This window comes from Propithecus coquereli, unplaced genomic scaffold (assembly GCF_000956105.1).
Source record: "Propithecus coquereli isolate 6110/MARCELLA unplaced genomic scaffold, Pcoq_1.0 Scaffold155, whole genome shotgun sequence".
Lineage (NCBI taxonomy): Eukaryota > Metazoa > Chordata > Mammalia > Primates > Indriidae > Propithecus > Propithecus coquereli.
In genome coordinates, this window is record NW_012139969.1 from 1,346,125 (window position 1) to 1,367,116 (window position 20,992).

Here is a 20,992-nt window from a genome sequence, read left to right on the forward strand (position 1 = left end):
TTCAAGTCAGGCGTGGTGGCTCATGTCTGTAATCCCAGCACTTTGGGAGGCTGAGGTGGGAGGATCGCTTGAGGCCAGGAGTTCAAAACCAGCCTGGGCAACACAGCAAGACCTCATCTCTACAAAAAATAAAAAAATTAGCTGGGTGTGGTGGTGCACGCCTGTAGTCCCAGCTACTCGGGAGGCTGAGGTGGGAGGATCGGTTGAACCCAGGAGTTCAAGGCTGCAGTGAGGTATGATTGCAACACTGCGCTCCAGCCTGGGCAACAAAGCAAGACCCTGTCTCTAAAAAAGGGACTTCAGACATGATAGATGTTTTAGGGTAGATGGAAAGTCCTAGCCTTCCTCATGTCTCCCACAGAGCTGGCCTCTGGTGGCCTCAATTCTTCGGGAGGTCTAGGAGGGGCTTGTTTCCCTGGCTCCTGCTTCGGAAGTCCCCCTCTCTTCACTGTCCTGGGTCCACTGTGGCTCTGTGCATCTTTTCGAAGACGCTAGCTCCTGGGACAGGCAGGAGGCTGTGAGGCTGCCGCTGAGGGCCCAGACCACATTCGGGGTCTGGGAGGAGAAAGCTGGCCCCCAGGCTGCCCCACCCCAGGAAAGAGGTGGACGCCGGGAGCTGCAGCATTTATTATAACAAAGTCATTTTTAGGGGTTGGGGTGAGACTGTCCAGCACACAGGGAAGGAGGCCTGCTCGGTGATCAGACCTGCTGAGAGTCAGGAATCTCCTGGGAGCTCGAGGGCTTGTTGAGCTTAGTGTCCAAGCTGGGCATCACGGGCTCCAGTTTTGGGGGCCGCTTCAGGTCCTTGGATTGGGCGGAGGCAATCTGCGGTATGCAAAGAAAGGCACGTGAGCGTGCCCCATTCTCGGGGGGACCTGTCCAAGGGCATCCTGCCTGGCAAGCCATGCCTTAGAGGGTCCAGAACCTGGTGGGCCATGGCTTCTCAAAGGTTTCTAAACCCATTTGATCACAGCAGGTGACAATTCCTCCATGAGTCCCCAGGGCTCAGGTGCGTTTGCAAGGGTAGCCCTGTATTCCCTGTCGCTTCCCCTTTCCTTTTCAGGCTTTTCCCAGGAGCCACAGCCTCTGGCCCTGGGCAAAGTACCGCTGGCTTAGGAGCAGAAGTCAGGGGCTTTGCTGGGGGGCTGAGCCCGAGGGGCCGCTGGGAGCAGGCCTGCCTCTTCCCGCGATGCCAGCAGAGCGGAGCCGTCTGCAGCCAAGGCCGCCTACGAAGGGAAGGGTGTGCTAACGGCAGAGTCCCCGGCGCCGTGGGGTGTGGGGCACGGGCTGCTCTGCCATGAGCAAAGTCAGTCCTGAAGCACAGGCAGTGCCAGGGCACCGTCACCCACAGTCATCTCCGCCGTAGTTTCACGGCACCCGTGGGGGAAGGGCTGGTTTTGGCAGGGAGTTTCTGTTTCCCTCAGACAGGCGGGGGAATCGAGACCAAGAAAGGCCTTTAGATGGTAACACAGCAGGAACTGGCACGCAGGACGGTTTCTCTCAGGGCCCGGTGTCCTGGGGGGCAGGGTGGGAGGGCCCCAGGAGCTCCTCCACAGGGGTCACTCACTGGCTGTGCTAGGGTGATGGAGTTTGAGGGGTGCCTGAAACCATTTTCTTGCTCCTGCAGCCGTGTGGCCAAGTCCTGCTTCTCTCGTCCCCAGCGTCGAGCTGACTCCTCTAGCTGCAGACAAAGAGAGGGACGGTTGGAGGACCAGTGGGCAGCAGGGCTCATCTCTGACAGCTGGGACAACCAGGGCCTGAGCCTGCTCTCCAGGCAGAAAGCAAAGCTCTGGGCAGTGTGCGCTCGACGTCTTCCCAAGAGACCTCTGGGGTAGCAGGGCTGAGGGTGAGGGGCCAAATGATAAGACACAGATGGACCTTCTCTGCATTCCAACGGGGTTCTGAGCCCTGATCCCCAGTCCACACTGATCTGTGACTCTGGGCACAGACTGAGCCTGACCCTGGTGACACACTGACCCTGTCCCTGGTCACACGCTAAGCCTGACCCTGCTCACAACTGACCCTGTTTCTGGTCACACGCTCACCCTGACCCTGCTAACACACTGAGCCTGACCCTGCTCACACACTGAGCCTGACCCCGGTCACACACTGAGCCTGACCCTGGTCACACACTGACCCTGTCCCTGCTCACACACTGAGCCTGACCCTGCTCACACACTGACCCTTACCCTGCTCACACACTGACCCTGACCCTGCTCACACACTGAGCCTGTCCCTGCTCACACACTGAGCCTGACCATGGTCACACACTGACCCTGACCCTGGTCACACACTGACCCTGTCCCTGATCACACACTGACCCTGACCCTGCTCACACACTGAGCCTGACCCCGGTCACACACTGAGCCTGACCCTGGTCACAGGCTGTGTGGTGAGTCCGGCCTAGCCTGATCCAGGCCTGCGCCTCACCCACCTGGTTCTCCAGGGACAGGATGCGGCTCTGAGCTAGTTCCAGCTTGGCCAGGAGGTTAAACTTGTCTGAAGAATTGCCGAGGAGATCCTGTGGGCAAAGCAGAACTCGTGTGTGGCCTCCGCTGGGGGCTGCTGGCCCGGGGAGCTCAGGAAGCCACGAGGACTGAGGGGGAGACTAGCCGGTCCTGAGTTCGGAACTCGGCTCCCGGGCAGAGCCTCAGCCCCACTGCACCCTCTCCCTGAAGTCCAGAAGGGGCCTGGCACGTGCTTTGGCCACAGCTGTTTCCCCCGCAGATTTCGGGTACGTGCAGTTTTCACACATCCGTGTTTAGATGTGAACTACGCCAGGAAGCTCCCTCTGGTGCACGGAAGAGAACCTGGAACGGGGGTCTTTTTGCGGAGAGAAGAGTCTGTGGAGCCAGGCCCTCTCTCACACTTCACCCGACGTCCACGCCGGTGTGCTTCCCGACAGAACTCACCCCGCGGGGCCTGGCATGCAGAGAAAAACTCTCCCGAGCCCCCGCCCCAGCCCTCTTCTACAATTCCGAGGTTCCGTCTTTGGGTCTGTGTCAAGCAGAAGGTACCTGGAGCAGCCTTGGAAGCAGGGCGGGGCCTGGGCGTTCCTGGGCCCTGGGACACCCACCTGTGTGGGCGGGGTCTCTGTGCACTTGGAGTGGCCTGGGCCATCCGTCTCTGGCAGCCTCTCTGCTAAGTCTCCTCCTGCTCCCAACTCCCCGGGGTCCACCTGGGATGGGGAAAAGGGCTCTCCAAGGCCGCGCCAATCCCAGGAAGTGCTGCAGAAGGGAGTTCTGAGAGGCCTGCGTGGAGTCCAGGTGGAGCCCAGCCGGCACAAGGGTCAGGGTTTAAGGACCGAGGGTCAGCTAGGGGCTTGCTTTCTAGGGTGCTAGCGGGGGTGAAGGTGGAGGTTGCAGGTACCTGTGTTCCCCAGGAGGAAAAGAGCAAGGCCTGAGCGCTCAGATTCCAGGAGACTCCAGGCAGATTGGAGACCCTGGGAAGCCGAGCTCCTGGTCTTGCTCTTCACCTTGGACTGTGTCGTGAGTGATTGCTGGGCACCCGGTGACCGGCACAGGCAGAACCAGGCCAAGCCCCTGCAGGCGGCTCTTACCGGCAGGGCCTGCTGCTGCAGGATGATGGGGGCTGACTGGTGGCGGTTCTTGTCCAGCTCTGCCCGCAGCCTTGAGTTTTCTGCCAGCAGCACCGAGTAAAGGTCACCCGGCAGGTTCTCTCTGGTAGAACCCAGGGGAAGGCCAGAGGCTGAGAGCATGGGTAAGGCTGCGGGCAAGGCCACAGATGCTGGTGAGATGGGCTTTCCTGCCTCCGTGTCCCTGCCCTGATCTGCCCCAGCATTTTGCTCCGATCTGCCCCTCCTCTGCTCCCAAGCCTCCAGTGGCTCCCTACTGCCAGCGGGATAGGGCCCACACTCCTCAGGCTGTCCTTCTAGGCTGTTTGCCTAGGTTGCCTTCCTGGTCTCTCACCCAGACTCCCGATGACCTCAGTGGCCCTGAAAGGCTGGCCCAGCTTTCTAGAGACCTTTAGACCCCCTCATACCCACTGCCATGAAGGCTGAGCATAGGGCTGGCTGCAATGGGGCCGTGGTGAGGCTGGACAGGTGGGCTCCGGGAAGTCCCTTGCTTTGGGCTGGCCTGTTACGGTGGCACCTCGTTCTTTCCTGCTTATCAGAGCCACCTCTGACTGGCAGTTCTAGGTGGCTTTGGTTAAATCAATGGGGAAAAAAAACCTCTGACAAATCACTGATTTAATCAGTGATTAAATCAGTAAGTTTGTTTGCTTTGCAGAGACAGAATCTCTGAAGATACGGGGAGATGGGGAAACGATTCGAAGCGTCCTGGAATTAGAAGCTGGGAACCGCTGCCTGGAGGACGCCCCTCTCTGCTCTAGTCTGCAGGGTCCTCCCCGGGGGAGGTCCAGCCTCCTTCTAGCCTGGCTCACACACTGTGTCCCAACTGTGTCCTGAGGGGCTTCCAGGGAAGGAGGGAGCCCAGGGGACCTCTGGAAGTCTCAGGGCCACAGTGAGTAGGGCAGCGGCGTGATCCCGGGTCTCCTAGACCCACAGAGGTAGCGGGCGTGGGGGCCCTCTGCGCAGGAAGGCAGGGCCGCCAGGGCAGGGGCAGAGCTGGGTGCAGGTTCACTCACGTTGCCTGCTGGGAGGCAGCGGCTCGGTCCTCTCCCGCAGCCGGTCCTGCAGCACCTGCTCCATCTTCTCGATCACCTGGAGGGCAGGGCAGAGACCTGGCTGGCTGGGAGGCTCCGCACCCTGCTGTCACTGGGGGGGCCTCTGGGGGCGGCCCCTCTGGCACCTGCCTTCTCCTGGTGCCGCACGGTCTCCTCCAGCGCCCTCATCTTCAGCAGCTTGTCCTGGTACCGTTTCAGCAGCGCCGCCTTCGGCTGCTGGGCCTGGTGCAGAAGGAGCAGCTCCTTTTCTCGGTCATTCTTCTGCGAGGGAGGAGGAGGGAACAGGTGCCTGGAGTCCCCCTTGTCCCCTCTGCTGAGTCCTCCACCGGGCTGGGCCCCCTTCCCTCTGCCCCTCCTGCTCCCACATACTTCTGCCCCCCGCGCTCCCCGCCCGAGCCCCAGCTCACCCGAATCAGCTCGTTCTGCAGGTGCTGCACCTTGTCCCTCAGGTTCTTCACGTTCACCTCGCTCAGCAGCAGCTTCTGCTTCAGGGACACTGCCGGGCGGGTGCGGGAGCCAGCTCAGGGAGGGGCCTCTCTTTGCCCAACTCGGCTCTCGGCCCTGGGGCCTGAGACAGGACTGCATTCTCTGTTTCCTCCCCGAGAGGACCCAGCGGGGCAGGGGAGGGGTGAGTGTCCGTGGGCATGGGGGGCTCCTACTAGCCCAAGTCCAGCTGCACGCACATCTGGGAAAAGCTCCCTACCACCCTGTCGCACAACCCAGCCACAGAGATGCCCTCGGTGGCTGTACGTCCTCACCCAGGCTGTGGGCCTCGTGGGCTTTGCCCTGCCCGTCTTCCAGCTCCTGCTGGGCCAGCTGGCTCCTCAGCATGCGGTTCTCCCCCTCCAGCATGCTGGCCTGTTTCCGCAGGGACAGGATGTCCTCCGCCATCTTCTGCATGGCCCGCCGGTAGTTGTTCATTTCCTGTGGATCCCAGAGTCCAGAGCTGAGCCCTCCGTCCCACGGGAGCCCGCATCCCACTTCTGCACCCACACTTGGAGGTCAGTGGGTCACGCCCAAGGCCAACGAGCAGCATGAGCCCAAACCATGCCCCCAAGTCTCAGCAAGTCTCCGGAGGGGTGGTTATGACTGGGTCCTCGTGCTCCTGGCCATGACTGGCGGCTGCACTGATGTTCTCTCCCAGGGGCCACGTCACGTCCCACGATACCAGCTTAGGGGGACCCGGGGCCCAGACACAGGGGAGGGAGACTATGGGCAGCAGAGACTTGAAGTGATCTGGGCCAGGTCCCCAGAGTCTAAGGCACAGCAACTTCTTAGCCTTCCCCTCCTTCCATTCCCTCTTCTGGCTCCTCTCTCCTCACAGCGCTGAGGACCTGGGGAAGAACCTCTCAGAAATTCCACTGGACGCAACTTGGGAGCTGACCTTGGCCCCAGCCCCCAACAGCCTAGCGGTCAGGAAAGGATCCACACTAGGCCCAGGAGCCCCAGGCAGGGACCCAGGGTGGAGTTGGGATCCTGCTACAAGATGTGGGTTGCAAGGTGGGGGCCAGAAAGCTGGACTCGGTCTTTAGGTTAGGAGCAAACAGTAATCCTGGGACTGCAAACTAGTGCAACCTCTGTGGAAAGCGATATGGAGATGCTTCGAAGAGCTACAAGTAGATCTACCATTTGATCCAGCAATCCCATTGCTGGGCATCTACCCAAAAGAACAAAACACATTCTATAATAAAGACATCTGCATTCGAATGTTTATAGCAGCACAATTCACAATTGCAAAGATGTGGAAACAACCCAAGTGCCCATCAATATATGAGTGGATTAATAAAATGAGGTATATCTATACCATGGAATACTATTTAGCTACAAAAAACAATGGTGAGGGCTGGGCGCGGTGGCTCACGCCTGTAATCCTAGCACTCTGGGAGGCCGAGGCGGGCGGATTGTTTGAGCTCAGGAGTTCGAAACCAGCCTGAGCAAGAGTGAGACCCCGTCTCTACTAAAAATAGAAAGAAATTAATTGGACAACTAAAAACATATAGAAAAAATTAGCCGGGCATGGTGGCGCATGCCTGTAGTCCCAGCTACTCGGGAGGCTGAGGCAGAAGGATTGCTTGAGCCCAGGAGTGTGAGGTTGCTGTGAGCTAGGCTGACGCCACGGCACTCACTCTAGCCCGGGCAAAAGAGTGAGACTCTGTCTCAAAAAAAAAAAAAACAATGGTGATTTGGCACCTCTTGTATTATCCTGGATAGAGCTGGAACCCATTTTACTAAGTGAAGTATCCCACGAATGGAAAAACAAGCACCACATGTACTCACCATCAAATTGGTAATAAGTGACTTAACTGACCAACACTTATGAGCATATATATATGTGCATACTATATGAATATAGTAATAACATTCATTGGGTGTCAGGCAGGTGGGAAGGGGAGGAGGGGATGGGTATATTCACACCTAATGGGTGCAGGGTGCACCGTCTGGGGCACGGACGTGCTTGAAGCTCTGACTCAGGCGGGGCAAAGGCAATATATGTAACCTAAACATTTGTACCCCTGTAATATGCTCAAATAAAAAAAAAAGGAGTATCAGTAATCCTAACATCTGAAGTTCACTGAGCATTTACTATGTCCCAGGGCTGCTTCTGAACGTTTCATGTGTGCTCCCTCGGTCCTCAGGACAAGCCTGTGAGGTGGGTGCTAAAATCATCCCCATTTCCTGAAGGGGAAACCAAGACCCACAGAGGTGGGTACCTTGCTTGGTTACCAAACTCCCAAGTGGCAAAGCCAACCTCTGGAATCCCGGTCTGCGGGGCCTTCGGCCCGTGTTCTTAAGCACTGTGCGTCCTGCCATGGTGCACTCAGACACGGACGCTTCTTAGCGTTGGCAAGGGATCAAAGCAGTACAATGCCAATTTGGGAAAAGATTCATGTTTGCTCATTTGTATACATAGGAAGATTCATGAGCTATATTGATATGCCTTCGTTTTATAATCAAAAATGATAAAAAGCTCGGTGAAGGGAGTTTCTTACATCTGAACAGCACCATAGGAAAGGCAATCCCAAACGAAGCCCCAAGGTCTGCGTAGAAGAGGAGGCGGCATGAGCAGGGAGGAGGGACGTGGAGCAGGGAAGTGAGTTTGCTCAGGAGTTGCTGAGTCCTGGTGGCCTTGGGCTTCTTGAAGCTGAGGGAGACCTCACACCCGGGGGTGGGGGCTCGTGCCCCCGGGGAAGCAGAGCTCTGCCCCCAGATCCCACCTGGGCTCCATGCTGACTGCGGATGTGGCCTGGCTACCCCGCCACTGCCTCCCACCTGCTGCACGGCAGGCCTCGGCTTCTAAGGGAGGGGTCCCCAGACAGCAGGGGCTCGTCAGATGCCACTTGTCACCTGCCACTGTCTAGCCTTCTGGCTGGGCTCCCTCTAACTGGTGCCTGTGCCAGGTCCCTCTCCCCGGCACCTGCCCCAGCCGAGTTCCAGGTCTTGGCTCCTCCAGACCTGCCCATCTGGTGTCCTCAGACAGCACCGTCAACTGGGACACTCAGACCGGGGACCACACACACACTCAGGGCTCTGCGGGCAGCCCAGATCAGAAGCCCAGCGTGGCCCTTCACCTTCCGAGGCTCAGAGTCCTCTTACAGGAGACACCCGGGGTCGCTGCAGGGTCAGAGTCCGTGTGGGAAGCCCCTGCCCAGGCAGGTATAATGCGGAGGCTGCTGTTCTCATCCCAACCCGTTTCTGTTCTAACGGCTGCTTCAGTCAACAGGTCAGACCCCTTCCTCTTCCTCCTTGCTGCCCCCAGACTCCCCGCCCCTCCTCGGCTGTGCCCCGCATCTTCAATTTATGGTGTCCCATAACCGAGCAGGGCTTGAAAGCCCCAGCAGACTGGCTGGAGGAAGCCCATGGTATTTTGGCAAAGGAAATTTGTCCCCTCCTTCTCCAGCCTGGTTCAAACTCTCACATGTCTGCTCTGGACAATGACAACAGCAACCACGTGGGTTTCTCATCTTCCAGGGTTATCGCCTAGATACACACACACACACACACACACACACACACACACACACGCCCAAGGAAACACGTTCAAGGGTGCTCACTGCAGCGCGGTTTGTGGTCTCATACTGGGGCACGCTCAGCCTCCGGACTGCAGGTGTAGCTACAAAGAATGACCCAGATTTAACCGCGCTGACACAGAGGGATGGCCACGCTCTATTGTGAAATGAAGAGCGAATTACTATGATCTCATCCAGAACCGGGACATATGTGTGCACTCGGAGCATCCAGGAAGGGGCTGCCCGCCCCTGGGCCTATCCCCCGGGTCTGAATCTGATCACCCCCTCTTCTCATTCAGGGGCTCATCCTTTCTAAGGACCCCACTGTTCTCCAACTCAGCTGTCCTGGGGTGAGCATACCCTGTAACTAACATCCGCCCTTGGCAGAGGAAGAAAGCTGGGCCCAGGATGAGAAGGGAGAGGGAGGGAGAGCATGGTGTCCCTGACTCGGCCAGATAGTCCCTGCTGAACTCCAGCCCTCGGAGACTAGCCCTGTGGGCCTTCCACAGCTCCCTTCCCCCCGCCCCCAGCCTGGCTGTGCTCTGAGAGTGGGGGCCCCCAGGGTGATGGAGGGGGACCTTGGCCCTGGCCCCTCGGTCTCTATCCTGGCCAGTGCTCCATGTTCATGGGAACCGTGTGGGCCCGTCCTCCCTCCTCAGCTTCCCTCCTCCCTTCCCCTGCGCAGTGGGGACCTTGGGCAGCACAGCTGGCTTGGGAGACCACAGCCTACAGGTGGGCAGCCCTGACCTCTGCCTGCAGCTGGAGCTGGGCTCTCCATCCAGGGCCATGCTCTGCGTCACAGCCCAGCCTTGAGAACACGCAGGACACCGCCCCAGATTCCTGCTGTGGTCCTGCCCCCGCCATGCCTGCTCCCCCCACCCAGTTCCCAGCCTGCTGGGGGAGGGGCAGGATGCCAGTCCCTTCCGTCTTGTCTCTGGGCTGGCACGTTCTCTGGGGCACCGATTCCAAAGCCACTGTGCCTGTGCCTGAGTGCCCATCCCATCCTCCTGACCCACCACCACCAGGAGCCGGGCTCTCAGAGGTGAGAAATACGAGGTGGCTGTAGGCTCGAATTACCCCCCTGCCACTGAGCACTGGCGGCCTTTGCTGCACCGGCACCTCCTCTTTGGCTCTGGAAGGGGGCAGGTGTTCTCTGAGCCTCAGCATCCTCATCTGTGGAATGCGAAAACCAGCCCCCTCAGTGGGGGTGCTGCGGGTGAGAGGGGCTGAGAGGAGGGCCAGCCCAGGCCCTGGCACCTCGGGTGCCTGGCAACGGTAACTCGCTTCCCTGTGCCACCCTGGGAGTGCCTTCTTTTAAACAATTATTCTTGTAAGAGCCCTGGGCACTGGGCACAGAGGTGTGATTGTGGGACTACTCTCGTCTTGCAGAGCTGAGGCCCAGTCTCCACTAAGGAGGAGGCGGTGATTATCTTACCAAAGCCTGGCGGGGGCGAGGCGAGAAGCAGCCCCCTAGTAAGAAGCACGTGTGGTGGAATCGGGGCACCTTGGCCAAACATGTCTGTGGCTGCCACCAACTACACTGATCGCAAGGACCCTGTAACCTCATTGTACAGGCGGGGAAACAGGCTGGAAGTGGTGTTCCCAAGGTCACAGAGGCTCAGTATTAAGCCCATGCTGGAAGTAGCACAATAACCCCCCAGTCACCAACACTTGCTGAGTGCCATGTGTGCCAGCTCTGTCTGTGCCATGCTGCACCATGGAGCACAGATGGGCCTAGACCATCCCTGCCTGCCCTGGTCTCCCATCTACACTGAGGGGACAGCAATGACATCTGTGACAGAGGGGAGCTTAGAAGAGGTTCTTTCCCAGTCTGGGCATCCTGGAAGGCTTCCCGGAGGTGGTGACGACCTGAGCTGACTCGGAGAGGATAAGGATAAGGATAAAGGGGTGGAGAGAGGGCTCTCAGGCAGAGGGGATGCCGTGGCAAAGGCAGGGAGGCTAGAGCTTGTGTGGAGGGGCAAGAGCTGGAGGGTTACCGGGGGCAGAGTGCAGAGAACGAGCGCAGGGGTGTGGCTGCAGAGGCAGTGGGCAAGCTGAAGGGCGTCTCGAAGGCCAGTCTCAGGAGCTTGGACTTGGTCCTGAAGGCCACTGAGGGGCTCAGCTGCGGAAGGTTGTGGGTGAAAAGACCCCTCTGGCTGCCCAGCACTAAGGACGGACACGGACCGGAGGCCCAGAGCAGGGAGCCGGCTGAGACCTGCGCGGTGGGCGGAAGCAGACTGAGGGGGACTGAGCATGGCAGAGGGAGGTGGCGGAGGAGGAAGGGTGGAGCCTGGGGTCTTTGGGTGGAGGAGGTGCATGGGAGTGGGCAGGAGGAGCAGCTGGGTTGGGGAGGGAGGGACACGCGGGGGGTGGGGGGGGCGCGAGGTACCTGCAGGACCCCGGGTGGAGGTGGCCAGCAGGTGGCTGATGAGATCAAGCTTGCGGTCTTGGCGGGAGACAGTGGGTGGGAGAGCAGCCCTCAGGGGTGTGAGGAGCCTCGGGAAGGGAGCGGATATTCCGAGTAGGGGGACAGTCGAAATGAAGGGGGGCTCAAGCACAAAGGGTGGTGGTGGGAAGAGGAGCCCTCATTGCCGGGCACATGCTGGAGGCAGGAGCACAGGGGCGGGAGCAGGCTGCCAAGGCTGCGACAGCCTCCCAAGGAGGGGGATTTTCTTCCGGGTCACGCAGGCCGGGTGATAGAGACAAAACTGCCGCCGGAGACCATGCGAACAACGGCGCGCAAAGCAAAACCGCCTTCGTAAAAGCATCAGAGATTTCAACCCCCTACTGCTAAATTTGACTGGCTTTAAAAAAAAAAAAAAAGCATCAGAGAGGAGGCGAGACGGTCAGGGATTGTCACAGAGATGAGGACAGGGCAGGGGAACACCATGCGGCACTGAGGAGGAACGATGCGGTGAACCCCTCCACCCCGGTGAGCAAAACCACACACACGGCACGGTGCCCTTTAGATAAAGTTGAAAAGGGGAAATTGGGTGATAGTGATCCGAGAGGCATGCTTAGGTGGTGACAGCATAGAGAAGCAAAGCAAGGACGTGAAGCGGGCAGAGTGGTCACATCCGCGAGAGCAGGGGTGCGGCTGGCAGGGGCACGGGAGGCTCCAGAGTGCTGGTGATGTTCTAGTTCTTGACCTGGGTGGTGGCTTCATGGATGTCTGCTTTATGATAATTGGCTACATTCCATCTTTTTCTTCAATGCAACTTTGTGCATTTGGGTCACATTTCACAATTTAAAAGGTTTTTGAAAAAAGAAGAGAAGATCTGCAGAGGGAGCCTCTGGGTCTGGTTGGAGGAGGTGGCCCCTGGCGACCTGGGCCAGTGCTCTGAATGCCAGGCTGTGGGCTGAGGTCTGAGGCTGAGAAGGGACGCAGCGTCCAGCAGAAGCAGGGCGTGGGGAGAGGGGGTTTCCTGGAGAATGAGAAGACAGGAGGGAGGGGTGCATGGGGGCAGGGGCTGGAGAGCTGGGTCGAGCAGGGAGGGAGGCTTGAGACAGGTTGCTGGGTCTGAGGCAGTGTGGGTGGCAGGACCGGCTGGGGCTGGAGTGGGTGCAGAAGGTTGGTTTGCTGGACTGGGCACACACCCTCTCCTCCTTCTCCCCTCCCTGGGCAGCCACCCGATCACTGGGTCCCCAGGCCAGGAGGATCCATCGCCCGCAGGCCCTGGCCACCTGCATGTGTTTGCCTTTGCAGCCGGCAGAGGGCAGCCGCCTCCCACGGACACTCGGCTTCGGCCTGCGGAGGATGAGGCCAGCCTGAGCGCCTCACAGCTCATGTTGTGGGAGGACATGGACGGGGGTGCCTTGCTCCCCAGCCCCAAGTGCACAAGGCCCTCCTCCAGGCAGTCCACCCTGCCTCCCAAGACCTTAGCCCTGGAACTCCCATCTCAGAGGTTCTGATGATGGGGCCAGAGAGGCGCAGTGACTTGCTCAAGGTCGCGCAGTGAATCTTCAACCTCAGCCGGGGCCTCTGTCCTGGGCCAACCCCAGGGAAGACAGTGAGGCTTGGGGGGAGGATAGGGGCTTGGCACAAGACCCATCCTGAAGTAGCCCCAACTCTTCCCTGCCACCTGCTACCTTCCTGCTGCCCCGAGACGGAGGAAGCCCAAACTCACCGTGCGGGAGAGAGCGAGGCCCACCCAGCCCCCAGCTACTCCAGCCCCCGCCCGTAAGTCATCCCAGCTGAGGGTCTGACGTTGTGGAGTAGAGACGAGCCCACCCTGCTGTGCTTGGCTGATTCCTGACCCGCAAAACTATGGGATGTATAAAAGAAAAAATTACCGTTTTAAACTACGTTTTGGGGTAGTTGGTTATGCAACAGTCGGTAACTGGAATGTTCTCCCTGACCTCTCAGACCCCTCCAATGGCTCCCACTGCCCTCGTGATAAACTTCCAAGGTGGAATGTCAAGGTGGTCCACCCGGCGTAACTAGACCCCTTTCAGAATTCAGCCCCGGCTGAATTCCGGGCCCTTTCCACGGTCAGGCTCGCCTGCCTGTGCCAGGAAGCCCTCCCTGACCCACACAGCCTGGCACTCCCTACTGGTCAGGGACCACCTGCACGTTCCCCCCCAGCTCCAGGAGCCCCTGGCAGCAGTGGAGGGCCTCCCTGCCTCTCTGACTTCCTCAGGCGAACCTTTGACCCGCTCCTGCCAGACTTCCCACCATTCGATAGGCAGAACTCCTGCAGGTCCTCTCGGAAGATCAGAGGCCTCGCTTGGCTACCTCAGTTATCCGAACCTTTTAAGGGAATTTATTTCTTTAAAATGAAATGGAAACATTCAGCTTGAAAACTGGTGCTGGCCTCCCCCTGGGAGCAGGAGCCCAGATCTGAGGGATGAGAGGGAGAGGGTGGCGGCTGGGCCCAAAGCTTTGCTGAAAGAGTCCGGTATTTTCCCTGGGGTTGGGGCTCACTGCGGCTAAGCAGCCCCCTTACTCCTGGAAACACCCAGGCCAATGCCACCGGGTCCCTGGGCCCTCTGTCCTTGGCCACTGCCCAGCCAGCCGAGCTCCCTTCCCACCCACTGTGGGACCGTATGACAATAGAATCCATTGGCCACAAGAACAAGCTTCTTTCTTTCCCTCCATTCACTTTGAACCGCATCATCAGCACAGGGCAGGCGAGGGAGGACCGTGAGCCTCTGGGTGGTGGGGACACTGAGGCAGCAAGGATGTGGCTGAGCGAGAGCAGCTGGGGTCCAAGGCACAGAGGGTGGGGCTGGGGAGGTTTGGGCAGGGGGCTCTCTGCGATGGGGCCTTGCCTGGGGGGTGGGAGCCTGGAGGAGGCATAGCACTGGTGGATCCCTTCTCCATCTGCACCACCCCAGGGGGCCCCAGCGTCCCAAGCCCCATTCTGGACTCCGTCTTGGTATATATCTGCCTTCTGCCTGCTCCCCCGGCAAGGCCTGACAGCTGTGTTTCCACCCGCAGGCTCAGCTCTGTTGGGGGGTGGGGAGACCCCTGCCCTGAGAGTAGGAGGGGCCTTGTCATGGGACACAGCTCACACCCTCCGTGTAAGTGCCGGGGGAGGGGCAGCAGCAGGGGAGGGGTGGAGCTGGACCTTTGAGGTACAGGTGAGGACTGGGTGGGACCCAGGTGTGGAGAGCAGCCTGTGCAAAGCTGTGGGGGCCAACGCGGGCCTGGACTCTTTGGAGGCAGCAAAGCGCCTGTCTGGAGAGAGCTAGAGCAGGCCTCCTTGAGTGCCAGGCCGGGAAGCTCTGCTTCTGAACCCAGGGCAGTCAGAAGTCACAGAAGGTTCTAGAACCAGGGCCCTGCTCACCCCAGATCCCTGCTCCTGGTTCACCTCGAATGTCATCTGGGCCTCCCACCCACAACAAATCTGTGCAAATTGCTGCTTAAAGCAGATTTCCTGCTCTATGGAAGCTGCCCTCCTGGGGAGGGGAGGCAGTTGCTTCTTTGTTTAGCCCAAGGTAATAGCAAAGAAACAAAAGGGGCGAATTTTCCCTTTCTTCTGTGCTTTTTTCCGCTTCCTGCTGCAGCAGAGGTGGTGCCTAGAAAGTTTTTGTGCTTGGCTTGGTGAAGCTCTGAGGGGTGGCGGGACCTTGGCCGGCAGCTGACCCCAGCCTCGGTCTAATTGGCCCCTGCAGAAGCCCAGTGCTAATTGGGGCTGGTGTGGACAATGGCGCCCAGCCGTGGTGGGGGTGGGGCTTCCTGGAAGATGCATTCTCATTTCCCTCCCAGGCCTTCCTGAACCCTGCCCAACTCAAGGCTCCACTCTGGGCTCTCCTCCTCCAGGAAGACCCCTGGGCCACCCCAAGCCCAGCCATCAGTCACTCCTCCTCCAGCATGTGGCTCAGAGTCCTGCCTCTGCTGACAGTAGCTTGGGGCCAGCCCTTGCCCCCAGCCCAGGGAAGGACGGGGCAGGGCACTCAGGGGGTGGTGAGGGGACAGACCCCAGCCCTGGTCTCACAGGCCCTGCTCACTCTCCCTCAAAGAGTCGTTCCCCACCGGTCACCTCCTGCCAGAATCCCTCTGGTTTGAGCTTCGCTGCTTCTGGAAGGCCCCGTGGCGTTGGGGAGGAGCCCTGCCTGGGGTCTGGAACCTGGGCTCTAACCTGCCCCTGCCCACAGCTGCTGTGCGACCTGGAGCCAGGCCCTTGCCCACTTTGTGCCCTTTCATCTGCACGTCGCGAGAAGACCCTGCTGGGTTGTTCTCTGGGATTCTTGCCCCAGCAGAAGAGGAAATGCTTTGGCAACTGGGCTGTGAATGAGAAAGTTATCACTAACCGAGGCAGCCCAAGCCCCTGGCCTGGGGCTGCTCTGCTTTCTCCTGGATGCCCCCATCTGCCTGCACCACGCTCTGCACCGCCAGCAAGCCTCCCCAGCCTAGCCCGGGCCCAGCCCCTTCCTAGGACCTGGGGCTGGACCTCCAGGATGCCAGAGCTAGGGCCGGGTTAGCAGGAGAAAATGGTTGGGTTAAGGGACTTTCCCAGAAGCCCTTCTCTCCTCCCCCTCTGGGGAGGGGGCTCAGGTGGGCCCAGCTGGGGCTTGGGGAGCCCCATAGAAGGTTCCTGTGACCATGGGCCTCTAGGGGACAATGTCCTGGTCCTCTCCCACCCCACCCCCTACTCGCACAGGCTCTGGGAATACCTCTGTGGGTTGCCCAGCAACACGCCCAACACACCTGCCTTCTAGGTGAGCCAACCCATCCTTCCAGAACCAGTGGGTATGGGGGCAACTTACAGAGCAGCTGTTCACGAGGCCCAAGGCAGCCTTGGGGGCTGGAGGGGGTGGGGACCCTGGGTCCCCCATCTTTACTGCTAGCAGTCCTGTTTCCCAGGGTGGGTCCCCAGGGACTGTTGCTACAACACGTGCCTGCCTGGTGACTCAGCCCAGCCCTGAGCTGGAAGCAGGCAGGCCCATAGGGCCACTTCCCCTTTGTTCCAGGGTGGGGGCACCTGGGTGGGGTGGCTGAGATCAGGCTAGGCTCATTCCTTGGCCAGGGAACTACAAGGAGACAGCAGGGCCAGGGAGGGCATCGGGGCCCTTCCGGGCTGTGGCCTTTGGGCTCCCCCAGCTTCAGGCTCAGCTGCCCCTAGATGCACCTCGGCCCCCTCTCCCCTTCCATGTCCCTGGGTTAGCCCATACCCTGTCTCCCCGTCTCTGCCCCTCAGCCTCACCCTCTGTCCTCGAGACTCCCTGTGCCCTCCCCCAGTCTCCTCTCTGTCTGCTCCTCAGTGCCCCCTTGTCCCCTCAGGAACGCCCCATAGCAGCCCAAGCTGGGCTCTCTCCTCCCTGCAGCTGCACAGTGTGGCTTAGGGCCCCCGCCTGGCCCCTGGGGCCTTCCCATCTCTGCTTTCCTGGGGCTCTGGACAAATTCCTTTCTCTTTAGTTCAGCGTAGACATGGGTGGATGTTTGTAAAAGGAACTCACTGGGAAGCAAAGGGAAAACAAACCCAAACAAGCCAGCCCACCACCTAGAAACGGCCTTGGCCCTGAAGGCAGAGCAGTCTGATATAGCTGGCCTCAGCCTGGGTTGCAGAGACCTCCTCAGAGGGCATGGAGGGGGGTCTGCCTGCCTTTTCCCCAGCTGAGTGGGGCTCAGCCTGTCTGTGCCAGGCAACCTTGGTCCCAGAGCCTTTCGTGACGCCCCCCCCCCCCACAATCTGGACCTAGCAAGGTGCCTGCCCAACATTGGGACTTCACAAATATTTGTTTACTTGTTTAATGAATAAATGGATGACTGACAGGGTGGTCTGGGGCCTCAGTGGTGGGACAATAATGACCCCTGACCCGGACATCTCTACCCGTTCAAAATCTCTACCCCTGGCCATGCCTAGCTCAGCCCTCTGCACGGGGGGGCCCTGTCCTCTGTTGGCGTTGCAGGGGGCCCTTCTTCTTCTCACCTGCAGGCCTCCTTTTTCACATAATTAACTTTTTCTTAGTGGGGTTTCTTCCTCTGTGCGATAGGGATGGGCAGGGGCTTGGACAAGACAATCCCCACGCTGCTTTGTCACTCCTGTTTTAGCTGGCCCGCTGGGGTGGAGAGAGAGTGGGCTCTGTAACCAATCGGCTGAATGACTTTGGACAAGGAACTTAACTTCTCTGAGCCTCAGTTTCCTCCTCTGCGAAATGGAGCGTGTTCCTGTGCCCATCTCACAGAGCTGTTGGGGGATCGAATGAGGCCGTGGGCGTGAAGCTCCGAGCACAGTGCCTGGCACATAAGAGCGGCTCCGGAAATAGTACTCCCTCCTCTGTGTGACCTCGTGATGCTCCCCTAGGGAAATGACAGTGAGGTGCTCGGTGGTGCCAGCTGCCCTCCCTGGATGGCGCCAGTTACCCCGCAGGCACCCTGGAAGCCGGCCCTGGACCTTACTGATCCCAGCCTCAGACTCCCTTCCAGACATGGGGCTGCTGCCTCCTGCTGTGTATGCCGCTCCCATCCCACGCCTGGGAGCCAGAAGCCTGGGAGGAGGGCGATGCCAACCGATGCCCCCCCCCCAGCCCAGCCCTCAGCAGCCCCTCCCTGCGAGGGGCCCAGTCCTCCTGCGCCTGCCCTACTGCCAATCGATTGAATCTGCTCCCATCCTCTGGCATACCATGAATTTTTCATCAAAAGCCTGTGGACTTTGGGAAACGCACAGTTAGAAGCCCCATCAATAATGCACCACGTGGAGGCCTCCTCTGAGCCCAGCCAGGCCCAGACATGGCCGTCTTCTAGCCCGGCTCCGGGGGTGAGGGGGTGGCATAGGGGCAGGAGGTGGCCCCTCAGGGGTTCATCGCTGGAGGGACACTGAATAAGTGTGGAATGCTGAGAGGGAGGGGGAGCCCTTGAGCAGGCCCCAGGGGACCCACCCAGTCTCAGGCATTTCATCTGTAAAATCGGTACTAACAAGCACCCCAGTTCCTTCTCCACCCTTTAAAGCACAGCGAGGCACCCCAAAAATATTGCTATGTAAAGACAAGTGTTCTTTGTGGGGCTGGGGATGTCCTTCTTCAGGGGGTCCCAGGGAGCAGGGCAGGCGCTGGGCTGAGGGGGGCAGTACAGAGATGCCTGGTGTTGCGGGCTTTGTTCACACTTGCTTCTCCAGCTTGGCAGCCAAGGTCCTTTGAGCTCCTGGCCTCACCCCCACCCCAAGTCTCATAGCACAGCCCCCTTTCCACCAGCCACTTGCCGCAGCCTCAGAACCTTTGGGGGTGCACGCAGGTTTGGTCCGGCTGCCTTTGTGCCTTTGGTCACGCAGTTCCTCCACCAGCAGGAAGGAGGCGCCCTCATCCCACCTCTGCAGATCCATCCTGTATCCCACTCACTGCCTCCCGATGAAGGCTTTCCCACTGTCCCTGGCCTCCTTTCTGAATTTCTGAACCAGGTAACAAGAGCTCACCATGAGCCGATCACTCTAACCTTGTCCTTCCAGTAACCTAATGAAGCAGCTACCGTCTGCGCGTCCACAGAGGAGAGTGAGGCCTGAGGTTGCGGAACTGTCTGAGTGGGGAAGCTGGCTGCAGAGTCTGCGCTCTTAACTACCTCCCTGACCCTGGGGCTGGCTCTCCCGTTCTCCACCAGCCTTGGCCTTGGCCCTCAAGTCCAGGGCAGGGCTCGTGCTTCCAGCTTCCTCATTCACAGGGCTGGGGTCTCCCCGTTGCAGGGCCCGAGGCTAGCTGAGCTCAGGCGGGGCATGCAGGACGTTGGTAACCATGCTTGGCCACTGGCAGGAGAGTCTCAAGCCAGCCTTGCCAGAAGGTCCAGATGCCTCCCTGGTCCCCCACAGTGGCTTCCCCTGGGCCCCACACCCATCTCCCAGAGCCCCACTGTCTGCACTGCTCCCCTGACCCCACGGGCTCATGCATGTCTGACTCACACCTTCTGCAGTTCTCTCCCGTGTCCTGTCACTCGCTGCAATAAAGCCAGCACATCGGACACAGTGGGGAGGAGAGGAGACAGGGCTGAGGTGGTTTTTACCATTGCTTTCGGCGTGTTGCCAGATTCCTTTGGGCCCTGCCTCGCTGAGGGCCTCTGCTCCAGCCTCGGAGGGGACTTATGGGCACCCGGGGTTCTGTTTCCCTGCGCATGGGCCACATGAGGTGAGAGACACCAGCACCTGGAGGCGGGACACATACCAAGGGAACGTGGCCCTCCATTTCTAGAACCCTCTTTTGGCAGGAATGCACTGCCGAGCCTCCAATACACATGGAGGCCAAGAACTGCACCCCCGCCCTCACAGCCCCAGCCAGCCCTAACCCCAGGCGCTCCAGCTTGGAGCGGCCTGCAGGAAAGCACTCACCGTGATGCCAATGACACGCACACAGGGGCCCTAGGACGGGCCCAGGGTAGGGGCTGGGAGCAGCGAGGGGGGCGGGAGCTTGGTGAAAGCCCCTCCTTGTGTATCGCACAGTATGCATCTGCCTTTGGCCCTAACTGAATCCACTGCCTGTCCCGAGGTCCCCAGGACCCTAACAGTGGGCAGCCAGGGGGACAAGAGGAATGTCTCCTCCCATCTGCAAGGGAGGAGTGAGCATTGCCTTTTCTCCACCCAGGCCAAGGACACTAGGGTCCCTTCAGTTCAATACCTGCTCTCTGGCAGCCCCATGGTCCAGGCCCTGTGCCTGGCACAGTGGACACAGATGAGACCAAAGCTTAGTCTCTGTCCTTGAGGAGCTTGCATCCTGGTGGGTGTGGCAGCAGGCAGTGTGACCTGATAAATCAGTATGGTGAGTGCGGTAGTGGGGCAGCCCCTCAGCCAGCCCTTCCCCACCTGGGGTGCAGGCAGGGGTGTACTGGAAAGCATGTCAGAACCGGAGATGGGTTTCGAAGGATGAGTAGAAGTTTGTTAGGTGATACAGGTGTGAGAAAGGGGTACAGTCCCAGCAGAGGGAAGAGCAGGAGCAAAGGGGGGAAGGCAAGAAGCAGCCTGGCACACTGGGGCGAGCCTGGCAGACAGTCAGGATGTGTGGAGAGAGGAGGCTGGAGCAGCTGCAGGGCCCGGTCATGGGGACCTTGGGTGCCAGGCTAAGGCCCGGCATGGAGCCTATTCGAGTCAGGTGAAGCGGGCGGGGCCAGAGCTAGATGCTGGCAGCAGCGTGCCTGTGAATTCCCAAAGACCCTCCCAGCGTAAGGCCTGGGTGCCTTGTAAATAAACCCAGTGGCTGTGCAGGACCCAGAGCCTAGGGAGGGCAAGAGGTTGCACAGCCTCCCACAGAACTTTCGTGGCTTGTCTAGCTCAACACTCGTAGCCCTCCAGGGTCAGAAATCTGTGCTCAGGGCCAGAAGCGCAGTCTATCAGACTTGGAAGGGACCGAGAGACCTTCTGGAGGAGAGACTGGCCCAGAGCAGAGTAGGTGGGGCTATTGGCTGCCAAAAGCCTCAGGATGGGGAGATAGCCAAGGGCAGGTGTCCTTGAGATGCTGCCTTTTCTCAGTTCTCTGGGTGGCAGGTGCCACCTGCCCTGGCCTCCTGGAGCCACCAGGCTGTGACTCACCCCATTCTGGGAGCTTTCCAAGTCTAGGCCCCTGTGCCACCCTTGACAGATGCCGCTCAAGGGAAACAGAGACTTGCAAGTGGCTTCTCAGCCCCTTTCCAACCCTGTGACTCAAAGATGTCACTGTTCTTGGAGAGCGAACTGCCAAACCTCAGGCTGCGGGAGCCAGCGCTGGGACCAGAACCGAAGCCTCCCAGCACCCAGGGGCAGCCAGTCTTCCAAGGGATGGCTTGATTTGGGATAGGGAGCTTTCTCTGGAGGGCCGAGGCCCTGACTAGTGGGCTCAGGCTCGGAGGGGTTTGCGAGGGTCTCAGGCCAAGCTTGGCTCAGCAGGGTGAGGGACAAGGGTGGGAGAAGGAGAGGAAGGGGGAGGAAGACTTGGCCTTGTCT

At 59.6% G+C, this 20,992-nt stretch overlaps 1 protein-coding gene across 1 annotated transcript in view; it reads right to left on the reverse strand.

Moving 5' to 3' along the window:
- Positions 1-699: 699 nt before the first annotated feature.
- Positions 700-20,992, reverse strand: part of CCDC33 (coiled-coil domain containing 33) — a 109,463-nt gene continuing 89,170 nt past the window's right edge. Inside the window, exons 13-21 of the mRNA XM_012640546.1 lie at positions 5,406-5,571; positions 5,055-5,143; positions 4,777-4,908; positions 4,609-4,684; positions 3,874-3,891; positions 3,560-3,726; positions 2,435-2,521; positions 1,568-1,681; positions 700-825 (exon numbers count right to left, since the gene is read on the reverse strand). Coding sequence (XP_012496000.1) covers positions 700-825; positions 1,568-1,681; positions 2,435-2,521; positions 3,560-3,726; positions 3,874-3,891; positions 4,609-4,684; positions 4,777-4,908; positions 5,055-5,143; positions 5,406-5,571 — 975 coding nt within the window. The remainder of the gene's footprint in view (positions 826-1,567; positions 1,682-2,434; positions 2,522-3,559; positions 3,727-3,873; positions 3,892-4,608; positions 4,685-4,776; positions 4,909-5,054; positions 5,144-5,405; positions 5,572-20,992) is intronic.